General features: G+C 40.5%; 1 protein-coding gene across 3 annotated transcripts in view; it reads left to right on the forward strand.

The window, feature by feature from the left end:
- DOCK5 (dedicator of cytokinesis 5) overlaps nt 1-23,811 on the forward strand; it is a 331,080-nt gene that overhangs the window by 20,606 nt on the left and 286,663 nt on the right. For all 3 annotated transcript variants that reach the window (XM_049831223.1, XM_049831226.1, XM_049831224.1), the window contains exons 3-19: nt 6,173-6,213; nt 7,236-7,291; nt 8,100-8,196; nt 12,031-12,179; nt 13,028-13,163; nt 13,306-13,463; nt 14,158-14,239; nt 15,001-15,130; nt 15,844-15,916; nt 17,433-17,575; nt 18,184-18,309; nt 18,858-18,982; nt 19,359-19,457; nt 19,609-19,681; nt 20,546-20,649; nt 21,327-21,519; nt 22,929-23,026. In XM_049831223.1, coding sequence (XP_049687180.1) covers nt 6,173-6,213; nt 7,236-7,291; nt 8,100-8,196; nt 12,031-12,179; nt 13,028-13,163; nt 13,306-13,463; nt 14,158-14,239; nt 15,001-15,130; nt 15,844-15,916; nt 17,433-17,575; nt 18,184-18,309; nt 18,858-18,982; nt 19,359-19,457; nt 19,609-19,681; nt 20,546-20,649; nt 21,327-21,519; nt 22,929-23,026 — 1,883 coding nt within the window. The remainder of the gene's footprint in view (nt 1-6,172; nt 6,214-7,235; nt 7,292-8,099; nt 8,197-12,030; nt 12,180-13,027; nt 13,164-13,305; nt 13,464-14,157; nt 14,240-15,000; nt 15,131-15,843; nt 15,917-17,432; nt 17,576-18,183; nt 18,310-18,857; nt 18,983-19,358; nt 19,458-19,608; nt 19,682-20,545; nt 20,650-21,326; nt 21,520-22,928; nt 23,027-23,811) is intronic.

Below are 23,811 nucleotides of genomic sequence, written 5' to 3' on the forward strand. Positions count from 1 at the left end.
AGGTGGAGTGCCTGCAGTCAGGTGCTGCTGTTGTACTGCCTAATGGCCTCACAATGAGAGAAAGTACCTTTAAATTGCAAAATCCCTGCTCATTTATGCTAGTGCATGCTATCAGGAATTAGAGGCTTGTTGCAAAGACTGGAAGTCCTTGGAAAGTTGGCCCAGTTTGGGGTGAGACTCTGGCATTGCACTTCTGTTGGTAAAGCTTTCTAAACAGATGCTTTGCCTGATGTTTATAAGTCTCAGTTACAACTACACAGTTAGGCTTGCATTGTGAGTGAAGGTTATCAGAACTGAAAACGCAGACTGAGCAGTTTGAACTAAAGGTTTCAAATATTTCTAGTACAAGCTCTAATTTGCTGATGTCCGATGCAGCTCAAATCCGTACAGGGACAACCTGAGAGCTGTTTGCTATTGGGCTGTATAACTCCATAGTCTAGACTGTGCAGCGTTTCCTTCAGTCCAGGAAAATGAAGATTGTGGCATACTGCATCTTTGTCGATCTGCCATTAGGTGCAGGTGTAAGTGGGGTTTGCCCTGTAGATAGGGTTTAAATTTGCACATTCAGTGTTTTACTTTGAGACTGATTTTAAATAACTTTTGAAATGTCTTAGTTGGGCTTCAAGCGTGCTTTGAAACACCATGGTGTATTTATTATACATGAAGATCTGGAGGATACCAGTTTTCTTAGACTTACCTTCCCTTTAAAACAAATACACATATACCCTCTGCAAAGTGCAGTTTTGTTAGTTTAGGTGTCTTGGACATCATACACTCTTGTAAACTGCAAAGCAAGGTATTTTTTTCCTCCTTTCTCTGGTTGGCTGTCTGGTTGCAGAAGACCATAAGGTCTTTGTACAAAATTACTTTTTCCACTTGATAATAAGGTAAGCAGTGCATGCTTATCCTGTTGTTTGCCAAATATTGTCAAGACTGGACATATGCTGCAAAATCCAAGAAGAGAAGGAACCTTGCTGCATCCAGTAATTTGAATGTTGCTTCAGTGCAGGATTTACTTACTCTCTGGGAATCTGACCTTGAGCAGTGAGCTGGGGAGGATAAATTTCTGTTTAGGGAAATCTTTTCTAATCTGCAGTTGCAAGCTGTGGGAAATAGCCAAATCGTGGGTAGAAGGAACGTGTGCCCACATACCATGATTCTGATCAGTTTCTTCTCCTGATGAAAATAAGTTTGTATTGAATTTGTTCCTATTTTCAGTCTTTTATCCTTCCTCTGACCCTTGTAGGTAAAGGAAGCAATTCCTTGTTTTATTTCAGTACAGTGCAGTGGTGTACGTTGTGGTACTGAGCAACAGTACACTACAGTGGAAGAGGAACAAAGACCTTGTGGTTAAGCATGTGACCTGGGATTGCTGTGTATAACTTTTTGTTGTCTAAACTATTGTAAGTTGAATAATTTTTCTTAGATTTTCTGATCTTTGATATATTGCATAAAATCCATTTAATGAAAGGTACAACTGGGGACCTGTGTTCTATTTAAAAACAACAAAAACAAAACCAAAACTTTATGACCTTTCTTTGCAAGTCTGCTATCCTTGTGGTCTTAATCAGACTTCAGTTTGAAAGAGTGTTGTAGTAGCTGAAACTTGCCATGTCATCTTCAACTGAAAAGCCCTTCTCCATTTAGCACATCTCTGCTTGGGAAAAGTACTCAAGAGAAACACTTAATTAGTCTTATCATTCCTCTGAAGCTTGAGGCAGATTTTGGTTTTCTTTAAGAAGAAATCAAGTAATCAATTGACCACTGCCAAAAGCTTTTGTTCCTTTTAAAATGATGGATAAGATTATTGAAAATTGGAGCAGAATTCTGAAAAAACTGCATGGGATACTTGCTGAAATAGTTTTGCGTAATAATATACAACATGCTTTTATGCAGTGATTGCAAAGTATTTTACAGGAATGTGGTTAATGCCAAGAAGCCATTTTAAATATGAGGAAGTGGTGGTGTAGAAGGGCTGAGGGACTGTGTCAAATGGAATTGAAATCACTGGAAAAATATTCTTAAGTTCCATGAGCTTTGTATCGCACCCTAAATAACTTCTACTTGACCATTCAATTAATTACAACTTAGATAAAAATAGAACCTAAATCTTCTCATCCCTAATCCAGTACTTTATCCATTGGTCCATGATCAATGTATAATCTTATCTTCATCCTGTGGAAGGAATGGAATATCTTCTTTCCTCCTAACTCACTACTGGAATATTGGGGTTTATGTGGTCAAGCTGATTTACCTTCTTATTGCTAGAGAAAGGGGACAAAACTGTGCTTGAAAACAAACAAAACCCAAACAAACACAACCCTCCCCCCTCAAAAAAAAACCAACAAAACAAAAAAGCCCCACCCTAAGCTATAATTTATAGAATCATAGAATACTTTAAGTTGGAAAAAACCTTTGAGATCATTGAGTCCAACTGTCAACCATGCCCACTAAACCATGTTCTGAAGTGCCTTGTTTACGCACTTTTTGAATACCTCCAGGGATGGTCACTCTACCACTTCCCTGGGCAGCTTGTTCCAATGCCTGACAACCCTTTCAGTAAAGAAATTTTTCCTAATATCCGATCTAAACCTCCTCTGCCGCAACTTGAGGCCATTTCCTCTCGTCCTATCGCTATTTACTTGACCGAAGGGACCAGCACCCACCTCACTACACCCTCCTTTCAGGTAGTTGTAGGGAGCGATCAGGTCTCCCCTCGGCCTCCTCTTCTCCAGACTAAACAACCCCAGCTCCCTCAGCTGCTCCTCGTAAGACTTGTGCTCCAGGCCCCTCGCCAGCTCGGTTGCTCTTCTCTGGACACACTCCAGCACCTCCATGTCTTTCCTGCAGTGAGGGGCCCAAAACTGAACACAGGACTCGAGGTGTGGCCTCACCAGTGCCGAGTACAAGGGGAAAATCACTTCCCTAGTCCTGCTGGCCACACTATTTCTGATACAAGCCAGGATGCTCTTGGCCTTCTTGGCCACCTGGGCACACCGCTGGCTCATATTCAGCCAGCTGTCAACCAGCACCCGCAGGTCTTTTTCTGCTGGGCAGCTTTCCAGCCACTCTTCCCCAAGCCTGTAGCTCTGCATGGGGTTGTTGTGACCGAAGCGCAGGACCCGGCACTCAGCATTGTTGAACCTCATACAATTGGCCTCAGCCCATCAATCCAGCCTGTCCGGATCTCTCTGTAGAGCCTTCCTACCCTCAAGCAGATCAACCCTCCCTCTCAACTTGGCATCATCTGTGAACTTGCTGGGGGTCCGCTCGATCCCCTCGTTCTGATAATTGATAAAGATATTAAATGGAACTGGCCCCAATACTGAGCCCTGGGGAACACCACTTGTGACCTGCTGCCAACTGGATTTAACTCCATTCACCACAACCCTCTGGGCTCGTCCAGCCGGCCAGTTTTTCACCCAGCGAAGAGTACACTTGTCTAAGCCATGAGCCGCCAGCTTCTCAAGGAGTATGCCATGAGAGACAGGGTCAAAGGCCTTGCTGAAGACCAGGTAGACAACATCCACAGCCTTCCCATCATCCACTTGGTGGGTCAGCTGGTCATAGAAGGAGATCAGGTTGGTCAAGCAGGACCTGCTTTTCATGAACCCATGCTGGCTGGGCCTGATGCCCTGGTCATCCTCCACATGCCACATGAGCTCCCTCAAGATGAACCGCTCTGTAATCTTCCCTTGTACCAAGGTCAGGCTGACAGGCCTGTAGTTCCCCAGATCCTCCCTCTGACCCTTCTTGTAAATGGACATCACGCTGGCCAGCCTCCAGTCGTCTGGGACCTCCCCTGTTGACCAGGATTGCTGACAAATGATGGAGAATGGCTTGGCAAGCTCCTCTGCCAGCTCCCTCAATACTTTTGATCCCATCTGGTCCCATAGGCTTGTGAGTGTCCAGACAGCATAGCAGGTCATTAACTATTTCCTCCTGGATTATGGGGGGTATATTCTGCTCTCCATCCCTGTCTTCCAGTTCAGGGGCTGAGTACCCTGAGCATAACTGGTCTTGCTGTTAAAGACTGAGGTAAAGAAGGCGTTAAGTACCTCAGCCTTTTCCTTATCTTTGGTGGCAATGTTCCCCTCTACATCCAATAAAGGATAGATATTCTCCTTAGCTCTCTTTATTGTTAACATATTTGTAAAAACATTTTTTGTTGTCTCTTATGATAGTGGCCAGATTTAGTTCTAGCTGAGCTTTTGCCTTTCTACTTTCCTCTGTGTATGATCTAACAAGATCCCTGTACTCTTCCTGAGTTGCCTGCCCTTTCTTCCAAAGATTATAAACTCTCCTTTTTTCCCTGAGTCCCAGCAAAAGCTTCCTGTTCAGCCAGGCCCATTGTCTTCCTCGGTGGTTCGTCTTGCTGTGCATGGGAACAGCCTAGTCCTGAGCCTTTAAGATTTCCTTCTTGAAGAATGTCCAGCCTTCCTGGACCCCTTTGCCCTTCAGGACTGTCTCCCAAGGGCCTCTCCCAACCAGTGTCCTGAACAGGCCAAAATGGTCGAGGGGTCTCAGATCCATGGTTCTATATAGAACCTTCTTTGCTAAATATATAAATATATGGAGGAAAAAAACAAAAAGAAACAAACCCCCCCAAAACCCCACCCAAAAAACCACCCTCACCTCCTCTCTTCCTTGCCTCATTATTCCCTTAAGTCCCTTTGCTGCCTTGATGCAGCTCCCTCTGCCAGTCAGCTGAACATAACTGTCTTGGATCAGTGTTGTCTGTCTTGATAGCTCTGAACATCATTCGTGCATTATAGACCATAATCTATATCCTTCATGTTTGCTAAGAGGTAGGGTCAGTGTTTTCAGTTTCAATGCAAGTAGAACCTTAGGAGAAGAGTCAAAAAACGGTGCTCTAGGAGCATGGTTAATTGAGAGTTGGGGTCGCAGAGAGTCTTCACATTTGGAACGATGTTTTTAGTGGCTAAGAGTCAGTGAGAAAGAGCAAGTTTGCATCCTATCCCAGAGCAACACAAGTGACATTGTTTGCACATCAGCATTTAAAATGGAGCAGATTCTTCTTCTAAAATGTTTAGTTTGTTATTTCCAGTAGAGTAACTTCAGGAGGACTGAAGGTGAGAGAAACTGTTGCTTATGGCAAGGAACAGGCACCCAGTGGAAAGAGTGCTTGATCATGCATAGCTCTTACATAGCCAAGACAAATGATGAAGGTGAGGGTGGAGAGAAAAAACCCTTTGTCTCACAGTTTGGAGGTGGTGAAAGAAGAGGGGGAGTGACTTGCCCACAGCTTTTCTTCTCTCCTGTCTGCTCATTAAGGAAGGCTCACTTGAGAACATAACAAATACAGCAGTTTTTTCATACGCTTGCATTTCATTGACCTTGAAATCAAAATAAATCTCAGGTGCTGGAGTGAGAAGAAATGTACGTCTGAAAGTGACATATGCTTCTGAGTCTTGGGAACCACAGTTACTACTTTGTATCTTACACTTTACTAGATCTTGTCAAGATAATATCGGGAAACAATATCTGTACATGGGCAAGCAGTTCAGGGTGGGTGGGTTTTTTTTTTTTGTCTTACCTAATAAAACATTCTCTTTCAGCTTTCCTTTGAAGGAAGGCATTAGCCCGAGTCACAGAAGAAAATAAAGAACCTATACAATGTGAAACTATAAGACTATTTGGATGAAAATGTACTTCATAGAAAAGAAAATTTTAAAGGAGTGGAATGGAATTGATCTTGGGACACTTGAATATTTCTCTTTGTCGGATACATGCTACATGACCTTGGGCTGGTAGTTCTGTGTGCATGTCTGTGTGTCTGCCTCATCTGTCAAATGATCATAGCAGTAGTTCAGTGCTGTGTATATAACTTGCAAGGTTTATGGAACAAGGATTGTCACTTTCAAAATGTATAGCATGGAGTGGCCTGCTTTTCCATTGAGCCCTATCAGTACAACCCAAATGGATCTCCAGAGTAGAAGTGAGGGTGTCAGTTCATGGTAGGAAGAGACACCCTTCTACTCTACTCTTAGGAGCCAAGCCTCCTACAAAAAGAGCAGAAGTGTCTTCGAAACAGTAGATCTCAAGTGAGCAAGATCAATAGATTCATGTTGTAGAAACGTGGTGAGAATGACAAATGTGTATTTAATTGCTGTAGACAGGAAAAAAAAAAAAATTTGTTTCCCTTTGACAGGCTGGTACCGAGGATACACACTCCGAAATAAATCTAAGAAGGTATGACTTCACTTTTCAGTGACTCTGATTTTCATTTCACACCTTGCCAGACCCCATCCGGTGCTGTAATCTGCTATGCTTCTGCTGTATTTCTTGTCTTAATACTGTGCAGGTCTCCTGATCACTATGTCCTTTTCCTTAGTGATAGAAATAAATGCCCTTGAGCTAATGTGTCAGAACCATTAACTGGGTACTCCTCCATTGTAAGCATGTGTAATGTAGTTTGAACTAGCAAAATTGACTGTTGCATATCTTCATACACTAGCTTATTGCTTTATTATTATGGTCTTGGACCTGTACGCATCCAGCATTAGTTATATGTAGTGGTTAGATTAGAGTTTTGATTTGACTTGGAAAATATTCCAAAATTATGCATGCATGTAATGGAGCCAAACCTCCAGAGGTTTGTGAAACCAGGCTGAAAACTGGATGGAAATCTGGTTTCCCTTTGCAATCCTGGCACCTCTCATGTGGTAACATCTTTCACAGTCTCCATTTTTCAGGCGTAAAGGGGAATGAAAAGGAAATAGAAAAGGATTGCAGCACTCCTAGAAGGTTTCTTTTAAATAAAGGAGACTTGGGACTGGTGAATTTCTACAAATGCTGTCATGTGTTGTGAGCTTTTCTAGAGAACCACAGGTCCAGGGCAACTTGACAAATTGCTCCAAGAGTATTTCGTAGCAAGGGCAAATGAGCATGACTGATAGTTTGCAAGAGTTTACATTTCATACAGGAAGATGAGTGTCATTACAGTGAAACAAGGAATTGACTTCTCTGAGGTGCTAATATAAAATACAGTGTTCAAGCATGCAAACTGATGCTCCTTACCATCTTTCTTCCTGTGATACTCGGGCTGGTGGACCTAACACATATCTGGTATAGGTAAAGAGTAAACATCAGTCACAGTTACTGTTCTGCTGATCATGCTGTTACCCCTTTCCCCTGCTTTCTGTTGAATGCATTTTTATCATGTCATATCCTATGGTGTGGTTTATTTATTTTATTTCTGTATTGATTTTCAGGGCATTTTCCCAGAAACATATATCCATTTAAAAGAGGCAATCGTGAAGGACCGGGGGTAGGTTGGCGCTTCCTGAGATGTAAAAACAATGGAATGCTATTTCAATTAAAAACAAACAACTTAAGTAGTGGTGGTTGTAATGAATGCTACTGGTCCGTGTGTGCAGCAGGGCATAGCACATGTGGTAGATTTCTGAGCTGCATAACTTCTTTTTTTTCAGAGCATTGTACATACAAAAGCAGTTGTAGGCATAGGTGCAAGAGAATATTATTTGCAAAAATAAGAAAGCTCTGCTAGACAAGTTACTAGTGAGTCAGGTCAACCAAGCTACATTTAGCTCCTCTAGGGACTCTTGCAACTCATAACACACTCCTGCTCGTAGCCAAGTAGCCAGCAGGAGTGTGGATTCCTTCCTGTCTTGGAAAACATTTGAGGAAACGACTCCTCATTTGATTCTTAGAGCTGATTCTGTGATCATTATAGTGAGAGGAAAACAGCAGTTGCAAAGGAACAGACTTTAGAAAGTACTTTTTTTTTTTTTTTGATAACTGTGGCCAAGTTACCGTTGCAAGTGGTGATTCTTCCAAACTTAATTTCTGTCTATTTAGCATGTTTCTGGAATGGATCCATTGAGAAGAACAAGACTGAAAGAAGCTTGAAATGTGTTTGCATTAAAAATGGGTAATGAATGTGTATGTATGTGTTGGAGAACCAATTGAGCACCTGAAGAATCTTGGTATTGTGTGTGAGTGAATTGTGTGAATATCAAGCCCTCTGAAATTTTGATTTATGTTTTTATCAAAAAAGGATGTTTTGCTAGTAAGTTTCAATCTCTTTTTTTTCTGTTTTCTCCTTTTTTTTCTAGACAACATGAAACAGTGATTCCAAGTGAATTGCCCCTTGGACAAGAACTCACTTCTACCCTGAGGGAGTGGGCAGTTATCTGGCACAAGTTATATGTGGTAAGTTTTCTTCAGTGCTTGGTATTTTATTACATGACCTCATATGAGATGAGACTGGGCTTTTTGCAGGGCATTCGAAGACTTTGAATAGAACGTCATGCAGAATTGTAAAACTATCATTATTGTAAAATTGGTCTTAAGAGAGGCTAAAAATGTTCTGCTCTCCACTGAACGGGATGTGTGATCACAGACAGAACTGTGGTTTGGTCTGCGCTACAGTGTTCACTGTATTTGAATAATTGTGTGATGACACAGCACTGATGAAGCACTCACTGGCACAAGTCACTCAGTGTCATGTCAGCTGGCTGGGGCTGTGTGTGTGAGTCACAGTTCACTAGTAAAATAAGAGTTCCTGTTTTGCCTGTCGTGTGTCTGTCCTGTATGGAGGCGAGATATCTGTTGTGCAAGAAAGTTATGCGAGAAGCCATGATATTGTTTTAACAGAATTTTTAGCAAGTGTGAACTCTGTTTTTCTAGAAGTATTGTAGGTACTTAATAGAATGATTGATCCTCGCCCCAGCGTGCCTACAGCTCAAATAGGCAAGATAGTCAAGGAATGGGAACAGATTTAGGGCCGTGTGTGATGGGGGAAGATTTGACTTGTCAGAAGTCACATAATATATTTAGTTCTCAGTAGGGTGGGGGAAAGACCTCTCATCTTCTAAATCTATTTAGAAACCTGACCATATGATAGTCACCTCAGAAAAATCAGAAGCCAAGGTAATGCATGAATTTGGTGGGTTTGCTGAGGTAGGTGCATTTTTGCTCAAAGAAACACAACTGGAATTCACAACGAATTGCCTTCTTTTGAAGGTGATTATTAAAGCACATTAAAGAGAGTCAAACTTGATTTTTTTTTTCAGTTATTAGAGAGTTCAGCCTGCATAGTATGTGCTCTGAGACTTTAATTAAGATGAGAGAATAGTTTTAAATTAGCTCTAACCATTCAGTTTACCCACAGCAAGCTTTCCTATTGAAAATTTCACTAGGCCACAAGTACGTTTTGTCTGTGTGCCACGAAACCACAAGAATTTGTTCCACCCTCTTAATTTAATGAGAAGCTATATGTGACGTTATTACTGTGTGAAAAGAGAGTTTTGTTCTTGGCTTTTTTTTTTTCTGAATAACTTTAGGATCCCAGCCTCAGAATCTATTTTTCTTAAGAGCAGAAACCTTTCATGTTCCTATGCTTAACCAATATAAGTCTTAAAATAGTCTTGGAAAATGCTGTGGTTTGAAATGGATTTGAGTTTATTTTATTTTCCCCTGCAGTGTGTTTATTAAAAAAAAAAAAAAAAAAAAAAAGCTAAATGAGGAAAAGAGGTATTTGAGGAGAAAAAGGGAATACAGGGGATTTTTTTCTTTGGCAGCACTTCATTTCACTACTTTAATTTCTGTGTGTTTCAGCAACCGTTGCACCAGTGGCTATACCTCCACTGCAAAAAAAAATATAAAAATGGGTGAGAGTTTTTAACTTCATTTAGTTAATAGGAGTTAGCTAATGTAAACAGCTGTAGAGATAACTTAGCTTTAGCTGTCAAGTTGAGATCTGCTCTGTATTTCCCTGAAAGCTAAGACAAGTTGTCTTTTCTTTGCAATTATTTTTACACAAGTTAAGAACACACTTTTTTTCTTTGTTGACTAAGTATGTCTCTAGTATCTTCCCTACAGGAACTAAAAGACTCATCTAGCCTCTGTCAGCCCCTTCACATTCACCCCAATCAAAAGGAAGATGGCTATTTATAAATCCCTTTAGATTTCTGTTCTTAGGGGGAAAATTACAAGTGGTTTATATCATTCATGTTCTTTGCAGAGACCAGAATGGGGGAATAATTGAAATGAGTCTCTCTTTCTGCTGTGTGGGAGCAGTTGGGGTTCATAGTTAAACATTAACAGCTTTCATACAGAGAACTGACGCTAGTCAGCTGCTGCCTGAATGTACCAGCAATATACCACTGGGCAATTCCGGCTAGCTGTTGGGTGAGATGTAGTCAAAAACCTCTTGACAGTCATTTTGGAGCTGCATAACCATAAAAGTTGTCCCAGTAGATTAAAGTTTCATGTCCTTTGATTTGTGGCACTTCCCTCTGCAAATGAGCTGCACTTGACACTCAGTGCAAGCCAGGATCATGCTAGTAACTGGCTCAGTATGCAGTGGTAAAGAGGATGAGGCCTGGGTTCCCTTTCTAATGGTATAAATGGTATGGCTGACACTTTTAAAGGCTTAATTACTTATCTAAGCATATATTGCTACAAATATGGTAGGTTGCCACATAGCTATCCACTTTGAAATTACAGCATCAGCCTTGGAGCCTGAAACTACAGGAAGGAGCTGTATAGGTGCGTGACTAATTTTATTAGGGTGGAACCAGTAAATAGCATGAGAAGTATTTTCATTAATTAAAGATAACAGTAGAAGTGGCAAGAGGAAACTCTTCACAAAGCAGGTTTTGATGTCCTGTTCAGTCAGTGCTTTATAATTACAGTTGCTGCATTCATAGCAAAAGATGAAAATGCAATGACTGCAGCAAACTGGAGGGAGTAGCTGGCTAGATAGTGGAGGCAGTGTCTGGGAATCCCGACACGATATTTTTATTGCATTTTTGGACAACCTCTTGCATGGTAGGTTCTGAGCAACTACTGCTGGGGTAGTCCTTAAAAGCATGGGATGAGTCAAGACTGTGTTGCATTAAGTTCTGGACAAATGTAAACAAAAATGAGTGCTCTGACGAGCAGATAATCTTCAGCCTTATTTGCTGATAGACACCAGCCAGAGACATTATCGTGTTTCCACAGAGCTACTCTGGTTTCCATGAAACTCTTGTCTGGAGGTCAGACATGGACATGACAATCCATGCGTGAGTTAACAGTGGGTAGAATATGAACCTTGAAATATAATATGCATACTGGCAGGAAAGCAGTGTATCCCAGATATCACTATCACTGCATTTTGTTGCTATTCTTTTTTTAATGTAATGGATTTTGGGTGTATGATGAGACAGGACAAGAGAGCAGGCAGCCATAGAAATGAGTCCATGGATTCAATTTGCTTAGTGTTCTGGCTTTAAAAAATAATTCCTAACACTGTAAACAGCGGTGAGGGCGGAGATTCCAATTAACCATGTTGTTCATGTTGTTAGTGTTGTATTCTGGTGACAAGGGGCCTTTTATATGTAACAAAGAGGCTGAAGAGTTCTTAAGGCTGGTGAAAGCTGTAGGAGGAACGGATGTGAGAAAAAGCCTATGTGGGCTTCAGTGTTGGTCATCTGTCATTACTAGTTATGTGTTGGTATCTCCTTTAGACTTCTAAAAGCAAATGAAATGTTTGCCCCAGAGTCTTACAATCTAAATAAGAAGAACAAATGGGAAACCTGCATAAAAAATTACTTGTCCAATGTCACACATTCTGAGAGTGGTAGAGGTAAAGAGAAAGAGCCTTTGCATATTAGGTTGGCATTGCTCTCTCAATCTGCTGGAACACAGTTACGATCATTTAACATCATCTCTCTGTCCTTTATATAAAAAGCACTCAGCAGTTAAAGTGCTGGAAAACACAAGAAGTCTATTTTTTGTCTGTGAGGTTTTTCTGAAATAACGTCCTGAGGAAATGGTGAAGACCCCGAATCTTGAGACACTTAAACATTGGCAGTGCAAAGTACTGGGGAATTTGTTCCATGGGTCTAATCTTGTAGTGTCACGTGGTGCCAGTTTCTCAGATATTTTTAGTTAAATACAAGTTGTATGGTAGACTCAGTTGAGTACATTTTGGAAAGGTTACTGAGCTCATTGTTTTCAGGCTATCACTAGCTTAAAATTGATCCCTTTTTCCTGTAGGATAACAAGACAACACAGTTTCGGCATGTCCAACAAATGACTTACAGCCTGATAGAATGGCGGTCGCAGATACTGTCTGGGACCCTTCCCAAAGATGAGCTAGCTGAGCTCAAGAAGAAAGTCACTGCTAAGATTGACTATGGCAACAGGTAAGCTCCAAACTATGTCTTGAAGGCAGGGAGGAATCCCAAATCCCAGTAAAGGCTCTAGATGGCTATTAATACAAAATGGTGTAAATGACCACACAAGGGGAACACTGAGTTAGACTTTACATTTTTCCTTGGAAAGGGGATAATTACAGCTTTCAGTTCCCATCAGAATGTGACTAGCCTGGCAGGTGGGCGTGTAGCAGTTGGTTCTTCATATGCCAGCAATCTCTTTGACTTGGCAGAAAACCTCACCTGTCTTAATTCTGCAGAAATGCTGGCGCATGATCATATTTCCTATGGAGGACAATTTGTGCCTGGCTAGCGGGATTTGGATGCTGGTTATGAACAAAACTGCTTTATCAGCAACTGAGTAATACGATTCTATAGGCCACCAAACCTCCACCTTTCACTCATTTGTACAGAACAGGGATTGTCTCCAGAACTCATTTATCTGCCTGTCAGACTTGATTCAGGTCAAATAAGTCTATTATGAAGAAAGCTTATGGCAAAGAATAATAATTAGCCATAATCTATAAGCCTGATAGATACACATACCTTTTAAAAAAAAAAACCAACACAAACCTTTAAGTGAGAACAAAGATGATGTAATCTTAGAATTAAGTCATCTGACTAATTATTTTTCCCTTTAATGGGAAAATGAAGGGTGAGGAATAGAAGTATTTTGGGACAGGAAAACCAACAATGTGATTATTAGAAGGAATGGAGTTGGTGTGCGTTGGCTGCCTAGTGCAGTCCACAGTCTCTTTTGTGGTTTGTGCTCTTTCAGTCACCTTTGCTTTTAAATATGGTGTTGCTTCTTTCGTCCTTGTGACTTGCATGCTACTCAGGATCCTAGGTTTGGACCTGGTTGTACGAGATGACAATGGGAACATCTTGGACCCAGATGAAACCAGCACAATCTCTCTCTTCAAGTCCCATGAAACTGCATCCAAAAGGATTGAGGAACGAATCCAGGAGGAGAAGGTACATCTCGTTGCTGGCTTTTTTCTCTTCAAGTAACTAGTACCTACTGTATTTGTACATTCTTCTTAAGGATATTGTGCTACTTTGGCAGCAGAACTAAATTCTTCTGTGTTGTTTTTAATGGGAGTACTCTTCTTTGCAGTCCCTGCAACAGAATTTGGACCTCCGAGGGCAGCCAATATTCAACACAACACATACGTATAGCCTATATGTAAACTTCAAGAATTTTGTCTGCAATATTGGAGAAGATGCAGAGCTGTTAATGAGCCTTTACGATCCTGATCTCTCCAAATTCATCAGGTAGGTTTTTTTGTAGGTTCATAAGCAGTTTAGTCATCACAGTGGTCGTTCTAAAGAAGCCAGTATAGGTTAGAAAGTAAGAGCCAGCAGATAAGTTTTTCAGTTCTGTTGGTTGCTGCCCCAGTGGTGATTTGGAAGGGGGTTATTTAATTTCAGATAAGTTAGGAAGTCAAGGTTCTGACCCCATGCGCTCCCCTTCTTAAAGCTGGACATTTCTGTGACACAGTAGTCAAAATCCCAGATTGTCTCTTTACGTTCTTAAATTTCCCTACTGTTGTCACTAGGCTTGATGCATTTGATTAATTGCTTCCTGGTAAATCATGTATATGTGTGACATTTGCTGTCAAGTCAGTATGAGTTCACATCTAAGGGTTGGGCATCTTGTACTGGTAGGAGAAGATATGAAGAACTTTATCAAGGAAGCATGTACATGTCAGGCACCCTCTGTCTCCATCATTGAAGTTATCAGGTGTGGACATGCCGTCAGTTATATAGGGAAGTAACTGAGAGTACCCATTCACATCGTGCCTGCCTTCACTGAAATGGGTCACTTCAGAATCACTTTGGTATAGAAGATTTTAGCACAATTTTTCAAATATTCTTAAAAGATCAAAATAGTTTTGAGCTTTTGCCCAGGTAATGGGAATGTTAGGTGTTGATTTATTTAATATCTTTTTTATTCCTTTATTTGCAGTGAAAATTACCTGGTTCGTTGGGGCAGTAATGGGATGCCTAAAGAAATTGAGAAACTAAATAACCTTCAAGCAGTCTTTACTGTAAGTTATTGCATTTATGTCCCAGAAATGCTTCTCCTACACTGCAAACATTGAAGTTTTGGGTTCTTTCCCTTTCCCCTCCCCTCTCCCCACCCAGCAGAGGGGGGTCACATGGCATTTTGGGGCGTTATCGTGGACACTTAAAATCTTACAGGCAGCCTCAGAGGAATGCTTCTGAAAATTTTTTTTTTTAATATGTCAAATCAAAGCAGTAGTAAAGGTGCGTTATTTTGCAATAGTACTGTCAGTGGGTGTTGCTTACCCATGCATTTCTGAAAATCCTATTAGGCACATCTCTGTTGGAGCCTAACTGTACCGAAAAACCTAGGCTTAAGATCATACTTGTTTGTTGTTCATAGCTTTGCTGATCCTACTCTTCTTCTTTGCAACAAGTTGTTAATGGAAGAATTGCACATGAATGGAATAATTTCTGACAAGTGGCAAAGGTGGCACAAACTAACTGCCTTGTCATCAGGATCTAGTATTTTGGCAATTAACGCCACTTACTCTCCTTTCAGTACTGTTGCTGGGATTTGTTATCAAACAGTAATGGGATGTTTAGAAATTGCTGTGTGGAAATTGCTAGTGTTTTTATGGTATGTTTTCTTTTTCCTAGGGCTCAAAGGATACTGGGTTTACTTTTTAAAAAAAGTAATAATTTCTTTATATATGTGTGTACAATCTAACAGAAAAGTCTTTCTCTGTCCTCTTCTCTTCCATTCATAAAGCAAATTGATATACCTGTTTTAAATAATTTCTAGGATTTAAGCAGTTCTGACTTGATCAGGCCGAAAATCAGCTTGGTGTGTCAGATTGTGAGGGTGGGGCATATGGAGCTGAAAGATGGGAAGAAACATACCTGTGGACTCCGGAGGCCCTTTGGTGTGGCAGGTATGACAAATTCAATCAATGGAGAAAATAGCATGGCCCAGTGGCTGGGGCAGTGGGCTAAGGAATTGGGAAGTATATGCTTATGTCAGCAAAACTTGCTAACCTCTTACCATCACCATCTCTGGCTTCAAAGTGGAGATGTTGATACTGAGCTGCATAGATCTTTTAATAAAAGTTGTATATGAAGATAAGATACTGTTACTACTGTTCACTTTTTGTTTTGTCACCCCCTAGAAAGATAACACACTGCCTTCAGTACAGTAGACTTTTCAGATCTTTGTCAAAGAGGGATTTGCTCCTCATGACTAATGGGATGACACTGGAGTTCTTAAAGGAGCCTTGGTGAATGAGACATCCAGTTCCTGTTCAATTCCCGTGATCTCTTGTGAAAAGACTTGCTGGAAATTTGTGGTGGAAGAAAATTTCAAAATAATCAGCATTTGAAATCTAAGTGTAATTTCTTTGCCTTGAAGTGCTTGAGTCCCATCTGTTTTTTATCAGAGACTATATTCACATTCACTACCATAGACTGACTTATGCATCAATGAAAAGGTGCTTTTTAAAAAGTTGAGAAGGCAGTGGTGCTCTCTATTGCTGTCATGAGTGGCATTGGCCCAAAATAAGCAACTGTTGTTTCCATTCTGATAGGGAAAGCTCCCTCTGTATTCTTTAGCAACTTGGCAAACCTATGTGATGAACTTGTGTTGTTGCAGTGATGGACATAACTGATATCATACATGGAAAGGTGGACGATGAGGAAAAGCAACATTTTATTCCGTTTCAGCAGTAAGTACTGGTCTTTAGAGTTCATCACATCTGGCTTGTTTAAAGCAGTTGTCCTTTGGAGAAGGACAGATTTGTATGGGAGCCTGGCAGTGTACCAAGGTCTCTACAAATAGATTAGCTTATGGCACTAGTCAGCTCTTTGAAGGAAAAGATTTTTGTCAGCCCTCTGAAGCCTTCGTTCCCCTTGATTTATATGTCTGTATGATAGGCTAAATTGCTTAAGGAGTTTTGGCAACGCAGCTCAAATTACTAGGTACCCATATCATCTGAGGTAAGAAAGAAGAGTACAGTGCAAAATCATGTTGTGGGGTCTGGGGGATGTGACCCTCAAAACTATTAGGGGGTTGAGAGGCAAGGTTTTCAGAAACACCTGAGCATAGAGAACACAAGTCCTCCTTGTCACTATTGTGCGGTACCCTCTGTATTGTCTGCCTCTTAATTTCCAGATTACCTTGTAAAGGTGAGTCGGAGGACAATAAAAAAGGGATTTGTCCCTCTTTCTGGGGAATAAAGTCAAACCTAGTGTGTTTTGCATTTCTGTATTGCTAGTTAGACTTGTGTGTTCTGCCTGCTCTCTGATTGCTCACTTTCTCAGCACGTTACAGTAACTAAAATGAAGCTTGTTTGGGTAAACTCAGCCATGTTGTTACAGTCCTAAAAACAGCGATCAATTTGGTGTAGCCATATATTATTACAAGGTATTTTCAGGGGAGATTGTGTGGGTTTTTAAGAAGGATGTCTCTTCCTTTGCAGAATAATGTTAGTCTGCTATCTTTCTTTTTTTTTTTTTTAACATTTTTCTTCTGTTCTAATGAGGCTGAATTTAGATCCAAATCTGGATGCATCTACAAGGATGGGGAGCCAGTGAAGACATCGTTTTCTATACACTTTGGTTCATTATTGATGGTGTGGGTATAGCAGTGAAGTCAGGTTCAAGATCCAAAGCTTGACAGACGTGTTTGTGACTAGGGATAGATTCATCACTTGTGAGATCTCACAGCAGTCATTAGTTATGTTAACTTATCACTAGTTAATCTACATAGTCTCTTAGGGACAGCTCTGAGGCACATCTGAAGATAGGGCTCAGCTCATCTGATGGGAGTGCAAGGCTCTATGTACTGAGCTGTTCCTGCGTGGTAGCCAATAGCTGGACTTGTTCTCACAGGTCTGCAAGGCAGTCTGTGGGTGGAAAACAAGAACAAAGTACAGCTGGCTATGTTTATGGTTGTCCTGAAGGCTGCTATTTCAGTATGATACAAATGTAGGTAGTCATGGAGGCTTTAGGTCAGTGTTACTTATCCTAAGCCTGAGCTAGCACTGTGATGTGTTTCCTGGTATGAGAGTTTAAATGTACTTCCATTGGGTTTGTGCAGGTGAAGAATTTAAAAAAAATTCCCATGGAATCCTTTAAAGAAAAATATATCTTTGGAAAGCAGTCAGCTGTTGGCCAGCCCTCTTCTTGCAGAGCACGTTTGATGTTTGTCTGGTACCTAGTCTCTATTGTTGTTCTTCTCAGGATTGCCATGGAAACATACATCAGACAGCGACAGCTAATCATGTCCCCACTGATAACTTCCCATGTGATTGGAGAAAATGAGCCCCTCACTTCTGTCTTCAACAAAGTCATCGCTGCAAAGGAAGTGAATCATAAAGGGCAAGGTACAGCAGTTGAGTGAGAAGCTAATGTAAAAACCTGGTGTGGGGAAGGGTTCCTCTTGCTTACAAAGGAAAATAAATGGCTTGTGAAAGTCCAGAGATCAAGGCTTATTGGAGTTTGCTACCTTCTCTGAGCCAAATGTATGGTCTTTGTAATGGCTGCGACCCAGCACATTGGGAGCTAAAAAAAAGATCAAAACAAGAGCTTCTCTAGGCGATGACTCATTTGCTAGTAATGTGATATTTTTAACATATTTTAAAATATTTTTAAGTGAACATGGCTGGTTGCGTAGTCTAAATGGCTTTGGGTTTAAACTGCATTATTCAGGATTCTTCTGCTCCTGCTTGTGTGTCTGGCCTTTACTCAAATACACTGGTGGATTCACCTCAGAAAGGTTTGTATTTTACTTCAGAGAATCTACTTGCCCAGTAAGGTCTTATTCAGCATTAGGGAGATAGAGAACTGGGCAAGTGAGAACCAGCTTGGGATATTTAAAGCATTGTTGCATGGAGATCACATGAAGAAACAGTCTTCTGTTAAGCATAGCCTTAAATTTCATGTTTTCATACTTTTTTTTCAGTAAAGGAGTGTTACCTTTTTTTTTTCTTAGGTCTTTGGGTCTCCCTGAAACTGCTTCCTGGTGATCTAGCACAGGTTCAAAAGGATTTTTCCCACCTTGTAGACAGATCAACTGCTGTGGCTCGCAAAATGGGATTCCCTGAGATAATCCTTCCTGGTAGGTCCCATATGCATCTATACTTCCATGGAGTGAAAGAGGTGGTTGAAATTCTAGAATTTCTGCTACGAACAGATTTATTTTAAAGCTGTCTGAAAACTTGCTTTCATTTTTCTTGAAATTCCCAGCTGATCATTTATTTTTTGTCAAAGAAGTGAAAACATAAGCTTCCTTTCTTATACTGAAAAATGATAGTGTGTGTACTTTTTGGAAGAAAACTTCTGTTTATTCAAAGAGACATTTTTGTTGCATATGTTTGACTCTGCTCTATTTAATTCATTCAAAGTGGATTTAGCCTTATAGAGCTCATTACATTTTAAAAGTTACATAAAGGCAGAGGTTTATAAAAAGGAGAATGGTACATTTTAAAAGATTTTGTATAATTTGAGATGAAGATGAAATGGTGTGATGTTGGGTGTCATTAATTAGGTGGCATCAGTAAAGGCTAAGAAGACGAGAAGGATAACCTGGTACCCAAGGATGTTAAATGTTAACCTGTAAAACTGTCTGTATGAGAAAGACAACTCATTAAGCGCTATGAATTTTAGGTGATGTTCGAAATGATATCTATGTCACCCTGATACAAGGGGAATTTGACAAAGGGAAGAAGAAGACTCCCAAGAATGTAGAAGTCACCATGTCTGTACATGATGAAGATGGAAATCTCCAAGAGGTATGATGTCCTCTGCAGGAGGTCACAAGGCTGCTGTGTTTGCTAGATGGTAGCTGTGGTCCATAGGATCTTATGTATCAACTGTATGTAAGAACTGTGTGATAATGAACAAAAGATATTATAGGTGATCCCAGTGACCAAATTTGAATACTCAGTGATATTTTTTTTAATTAATAAGGGATGTGAGCAAATTTTTGAGGATTCTGTAAAACTTTGGAAGAGGTGACATGTATTGAGTTCCCTTGACTGTGAAGCATAGACCTTGAGTAACTCTGACAGTTACTTGCTCTGAAAATTTCTGACCCAAGATACTTCTTGCTTTCATTCTAGACCTTACCTTTTCTTTCCCCCCCTCCCCTTGTCTTTTTGTCCAAAGAAAGCTATCCATCCTGGTGCCGGTTATGAAGGTGTCTCAGAATATAAGTCTGTTGTTTATTATCAAGTCAAGCAACCTTGCTGGTATGAAACTGTAAAGGTAGGAGTGTGTAATTTACAGTCTTGCTTCCTTTGTGTAGAAAACAAACTAATTTAAAATCAGTAGGCACATCAGTAACAATGTCCTGTAAATTGACTGGAGATAGAGAATGCTGGTGCTGCATTTTTTCCTTGTGTATTGTCATGTGCAGGTGTCCATTGCAATAGAAGAAGTCAGTCGTTGCCATTTAAGATTCACTTTCCGTCATCGGTCATCACAGGAATGTAAGTATCAGAAAAGAAGATCTGCAGGAGTACTGTGCTCTTATTACTCTCATTGAGATTTTCTGAGTATCCACCAAAGGCGTAATGCTTGCATTTCTACTTCCAGTCTTGTGGATTTTCTTGCAAGCAAAGAAAAATAATTTCAAAATTTTTACAGCCTTAAGAAAGGTGTGGTGCTGGTTTTGTTCTAAAACTAAGATTAGATAGGGAGCAACATGTTAGTCCCTTTGAAAGACAATTGTCAATGCTTGTTGCTTCTTTGGCTTCTCAGTGTATGGTGTTGTTTTCACTTTATTTCAAGGCCTTCACAAAATTCAGTGCAAGGGCTGGTGGGCTTCTAATGGTCTTCCTATAGGAGGATTTCAAATTAGGTTAATGAATGGCAAATGAGAAAGTTAGAGCCAGAAGTTTTATCAAAGGACTTCAGAGTCCTGAAACAAAATCAATAATTTGAGACGAAGTCCTTGAAAGGCTCTGAAAAAAATTCTCTTAAGGTACCTGGGAGATGCAGTGATATAATTCCACATCCATAGCTCACAAGCAGATTTGCGAAGTCCCAACCAAAATATCTATATGATTATATATGTCCATCCAGCAGCACAATTAACCACTAAAGTTGTGCAGCAAGAGATGCTTCAGAGAGGACATTTTTCTGTGTAGTTGCAGATACTTACTAAGTGCCTTGAGATGAGAGGAAAGAAAGAGGGCTCTTTCCACTGTGGATCATGAAGTTTGCTAGTTCCACGGCATTATCGTGTGATGCTATTAAATAAAGAAAAAGCTGCACATAGTCAGAGCTACATTATGGATCGTATGGGCATAAATAAGACAATTTGTAATAAAGATTTTTCTTTCTGTTTGCAGCTAGGGATAAGTCTGAGAGAGCTTTTGGCATGGGCTTTGTGAAGTTGATGAATGCAGATGGAACAACACTGCAAGATGGCAAACACAATTTGATTGTTTACAAGGTAGCTTGGGCATTTGCAGCCTTCACTTCCATTTAACTAATCAGAACAGCTCTCTTGGCTGATTTTTTTTCCTAGCAATGTAAACATCATAATTGCAGAGATTTTTAATAATTTTTCTAGGATAACAGGACAGTTGGTTGTTTTGTTGTTTGGTGTTTTTTTTAATAAGTCACCCTCAGCTCTCCTTTCACTGATGGGTTTTCTGACTGCAAGTACACAAATCCAGTACATCCTTGTATGTATCTGTATAGAGCACTTTTCCTGTAACATCATTCATCTAGACAGTGTGCAACAAACAGGCCTGGTGAACACCTGCTTTGGAGTATCAGTGTGTGATGGGCAGAGAAACCTGGTACCCTTAATCACAGTAAGAGGAAAAAGTTATTGCATTGCAGTAGAAAGCTGTGGAGTGGGGCAGGGGGGAACCCTCCTAAAGTCTGTGGCTTGAATCGCTCTGAAAAGAGCTTAGTTCATTGGCAGTATGAGCAACTTCTGTTCCCTGAAGTTAGAGACCCAAACAGACAATGTGAGTAAATAACTATAGACATGAAAAGGCATTTAAAGCTCTCTCTGGCTGTCACTGGGTTGAAGTGTGTCTGCAGATGAGAACTGCAAGAAGTCAGACAAGGTGTGCTCAGTGTGAGATAACCCTTGTCTTTGCTGTGTTCAACCAACAGGGTGATAACAAGAAAATGGAAGATGCTAAATGCTATTTAACTCTTCCTTGCACCAAAACGGAGATAGAGGAGAAGGAGGCCCCCTCGGGGAAAAACCTGCACCATCTAGCCAACTTCACACCCACTAAAGATAGTACAAAAGACAGCTTCCAGATTGCCACTTTGATCTGCTCCACCAAACTTACCCAGAATGGTAGGTTTTGCATTAGCAGCCTAGCTATCATGCTGTATATTTGAAGTAAAGGCAGCACTTCCTTTATGCAAAATTTTTTGCCATGTGTGGGCATAGTGCTTTAGCTTTAATCTTGCGGTTTCATGTGTCAATGGCAGTCCAATCCCAGCATTGTTGGCATCATGTTGCCAATACAAGCTACAAAGACGTTTATGCAGCCACTAGAGACCATGTCATGTGAATATTTTATCCAAACTACCAATGTTAAATCGAACAGGTTTGTCAGCAGGTATAGAAATGGCACCCATCAGTGACAGTGTATGTGTGTTTTCAGAATCATAAATGTTTAAGGTTACTTACCTTCTTTCCTCTGCCTATTAAGAATGTAGCAATTAGGACTGAACTCTTTAGGATGCTATTATGCATTAACTCTGCTTTGCATGTTGCCAAAGTAGTCAAAATGAAGAATGATGTATATATGCGAATAAATACAGTTTATGCTGGAAACTGCTGATAAATGATGTGAAGTTTCCACTAGATCTGGAAGGCTCTTGGTATAACATACTCTCCGGCTTTGGGAAAGAAGCTTGTGAAAATGACACCAGCTGTGGCTCCATCAAGGTGTACCTGTGTAGCTGCTGGGAGATGGGCATGAGCTGTTCTGCTCACTGTTTAAGCTTGGCCAGTTAGCTTAAGTTAAATGCCATACTGATACATCCATGTGCATGAGGACTGAATCTGACTTTCATTATCCTGTCTGATGTGCAGGCCAAGCGCAGTTGCATCCTTCTGCCCTCCTGCATGTAACCTCTGTTTCTGAATGTGGCATTCTTTGTCAAAGCTGTTAAGTTTCACATGTATTCTTACATCTGAAGGTAGTAAATTAATTTAGTTTCAGAACAGAGATGATATGTACATATTTCATTAACATGCAAGATGTGTGTGAAACCTGCCAGACTCCTTTGAAAGCCTCAGCTGTAGTTTGTAACTAAACTTGAGGTCCTGGGATATCCCAGAACTGTGATGAACTGCTCTGCAGCTTAATGTCATTTATACAAGAGGTTTAACTTTAAGAACCATCTCAAAGAGGCTGCTCTAAAGTAAACACAAGCATTAGTAAGAAAAGTCATGGACTTTAATAAAATTCATAGCTTGAGATACCTTCTCTTGAGTGAATGAGAAGCGTGTAAACATGTCTACCAAATGCCTTGTATTATCAAATTACACCCGGGTTTCCATTCATAGCAAAACTTAAATTTCTTGCCAAGACAAAAGAACTATCTCAGGGTAATATTCTGTGCATCAGTGTGACTTTTCCTTGTAAGCTGATTCTAAAAATAACCTCTAGTACTTCTGTATTGTTCTGCAGCCATTAAGTCAGCTTTGTTGTTGTGATCTGTTTCTAATTGCTGATGTTCTGTCCTTGCTAGTTGACCTGCTGGGTTTGTTGAACTGGCGTTCTAACTCTCAGAACATATCTCACAACCTAAGGAAGCTAATGGAGGTGGAAGGAGGAGAAATTGTAAAGGTATGCATAGAGATTTGGGTCTCTTTGTTACGCAAACACTTATGTTTGTGCTTGATGTTGACCTTGAAGGGTTGCAATTGTGTTGTACCCAAAAGTTCTCTATATAGGCCAGGAGAGCCATTCTAGCTGCTGAGCAACAGGAGAACAAAAGTTATACTTTGCCCCAAGAGCTCTCATTAGTGGAATTCACCAGAATTACTGAAGCTAAACGTTACCGGGATTGGGGAGATAGTGGTGACTTTATTTTCCCCTGTATCCTTACAAAATAGAAGATACATTCAAAACCTAACTTCTAATTTTCAGTAGTGGCTCTGGGCCTCCATTGTGATTCGGGACTTGCTGTCAATCTAGGAACAGAGTGCAGGGAAGGCCCAAAGAGCTTGTAGTCAGAGTACTGTGGGGAATAGACCTGAAATGTGGGGAAGTGCCACAGAAAATAGTCTGCTGAAGGATTTAGGAGGTAAGACTTCCTGTGGTTCCAAGTGTGGATCTTTCGGGATTATGCAAGGCCATGGTTTTACTTAACTGCTGAACAACTAAAGTAAAGGCTGTGTCATTGCAAACCAGTCTTTACATAAAATGTCCTGCCTTAGTACAGTGTATGTAGTTGATTTGGCCCAGTAAGCTTAAACTATATGGACAGAATTAAGTGTATTCAGTAGGCCTCTTGCTAGATAAAAAGGCAATAAAACATAAAAGTGGGGCCATTCAGAGCTGATAAGAAAAGATCCTCCTTGCTATAGTGAGGGAGAATAGTGTGATGATCATGACAAGCATGTGAATGA

This window comes from Accipiter gentilis, chromosome 28, assembly GCF_929443795.1.
Source record: "Accipiter gentilis chromosome 28, bAccGen1.1, whole genome shotgun sequence".
Taxonomy (NCBI): Eukaryota; Metazoa; Chordata; class Aves; order Accipitriformes; family Accipitridae; genus Astur; species Astur gentilis.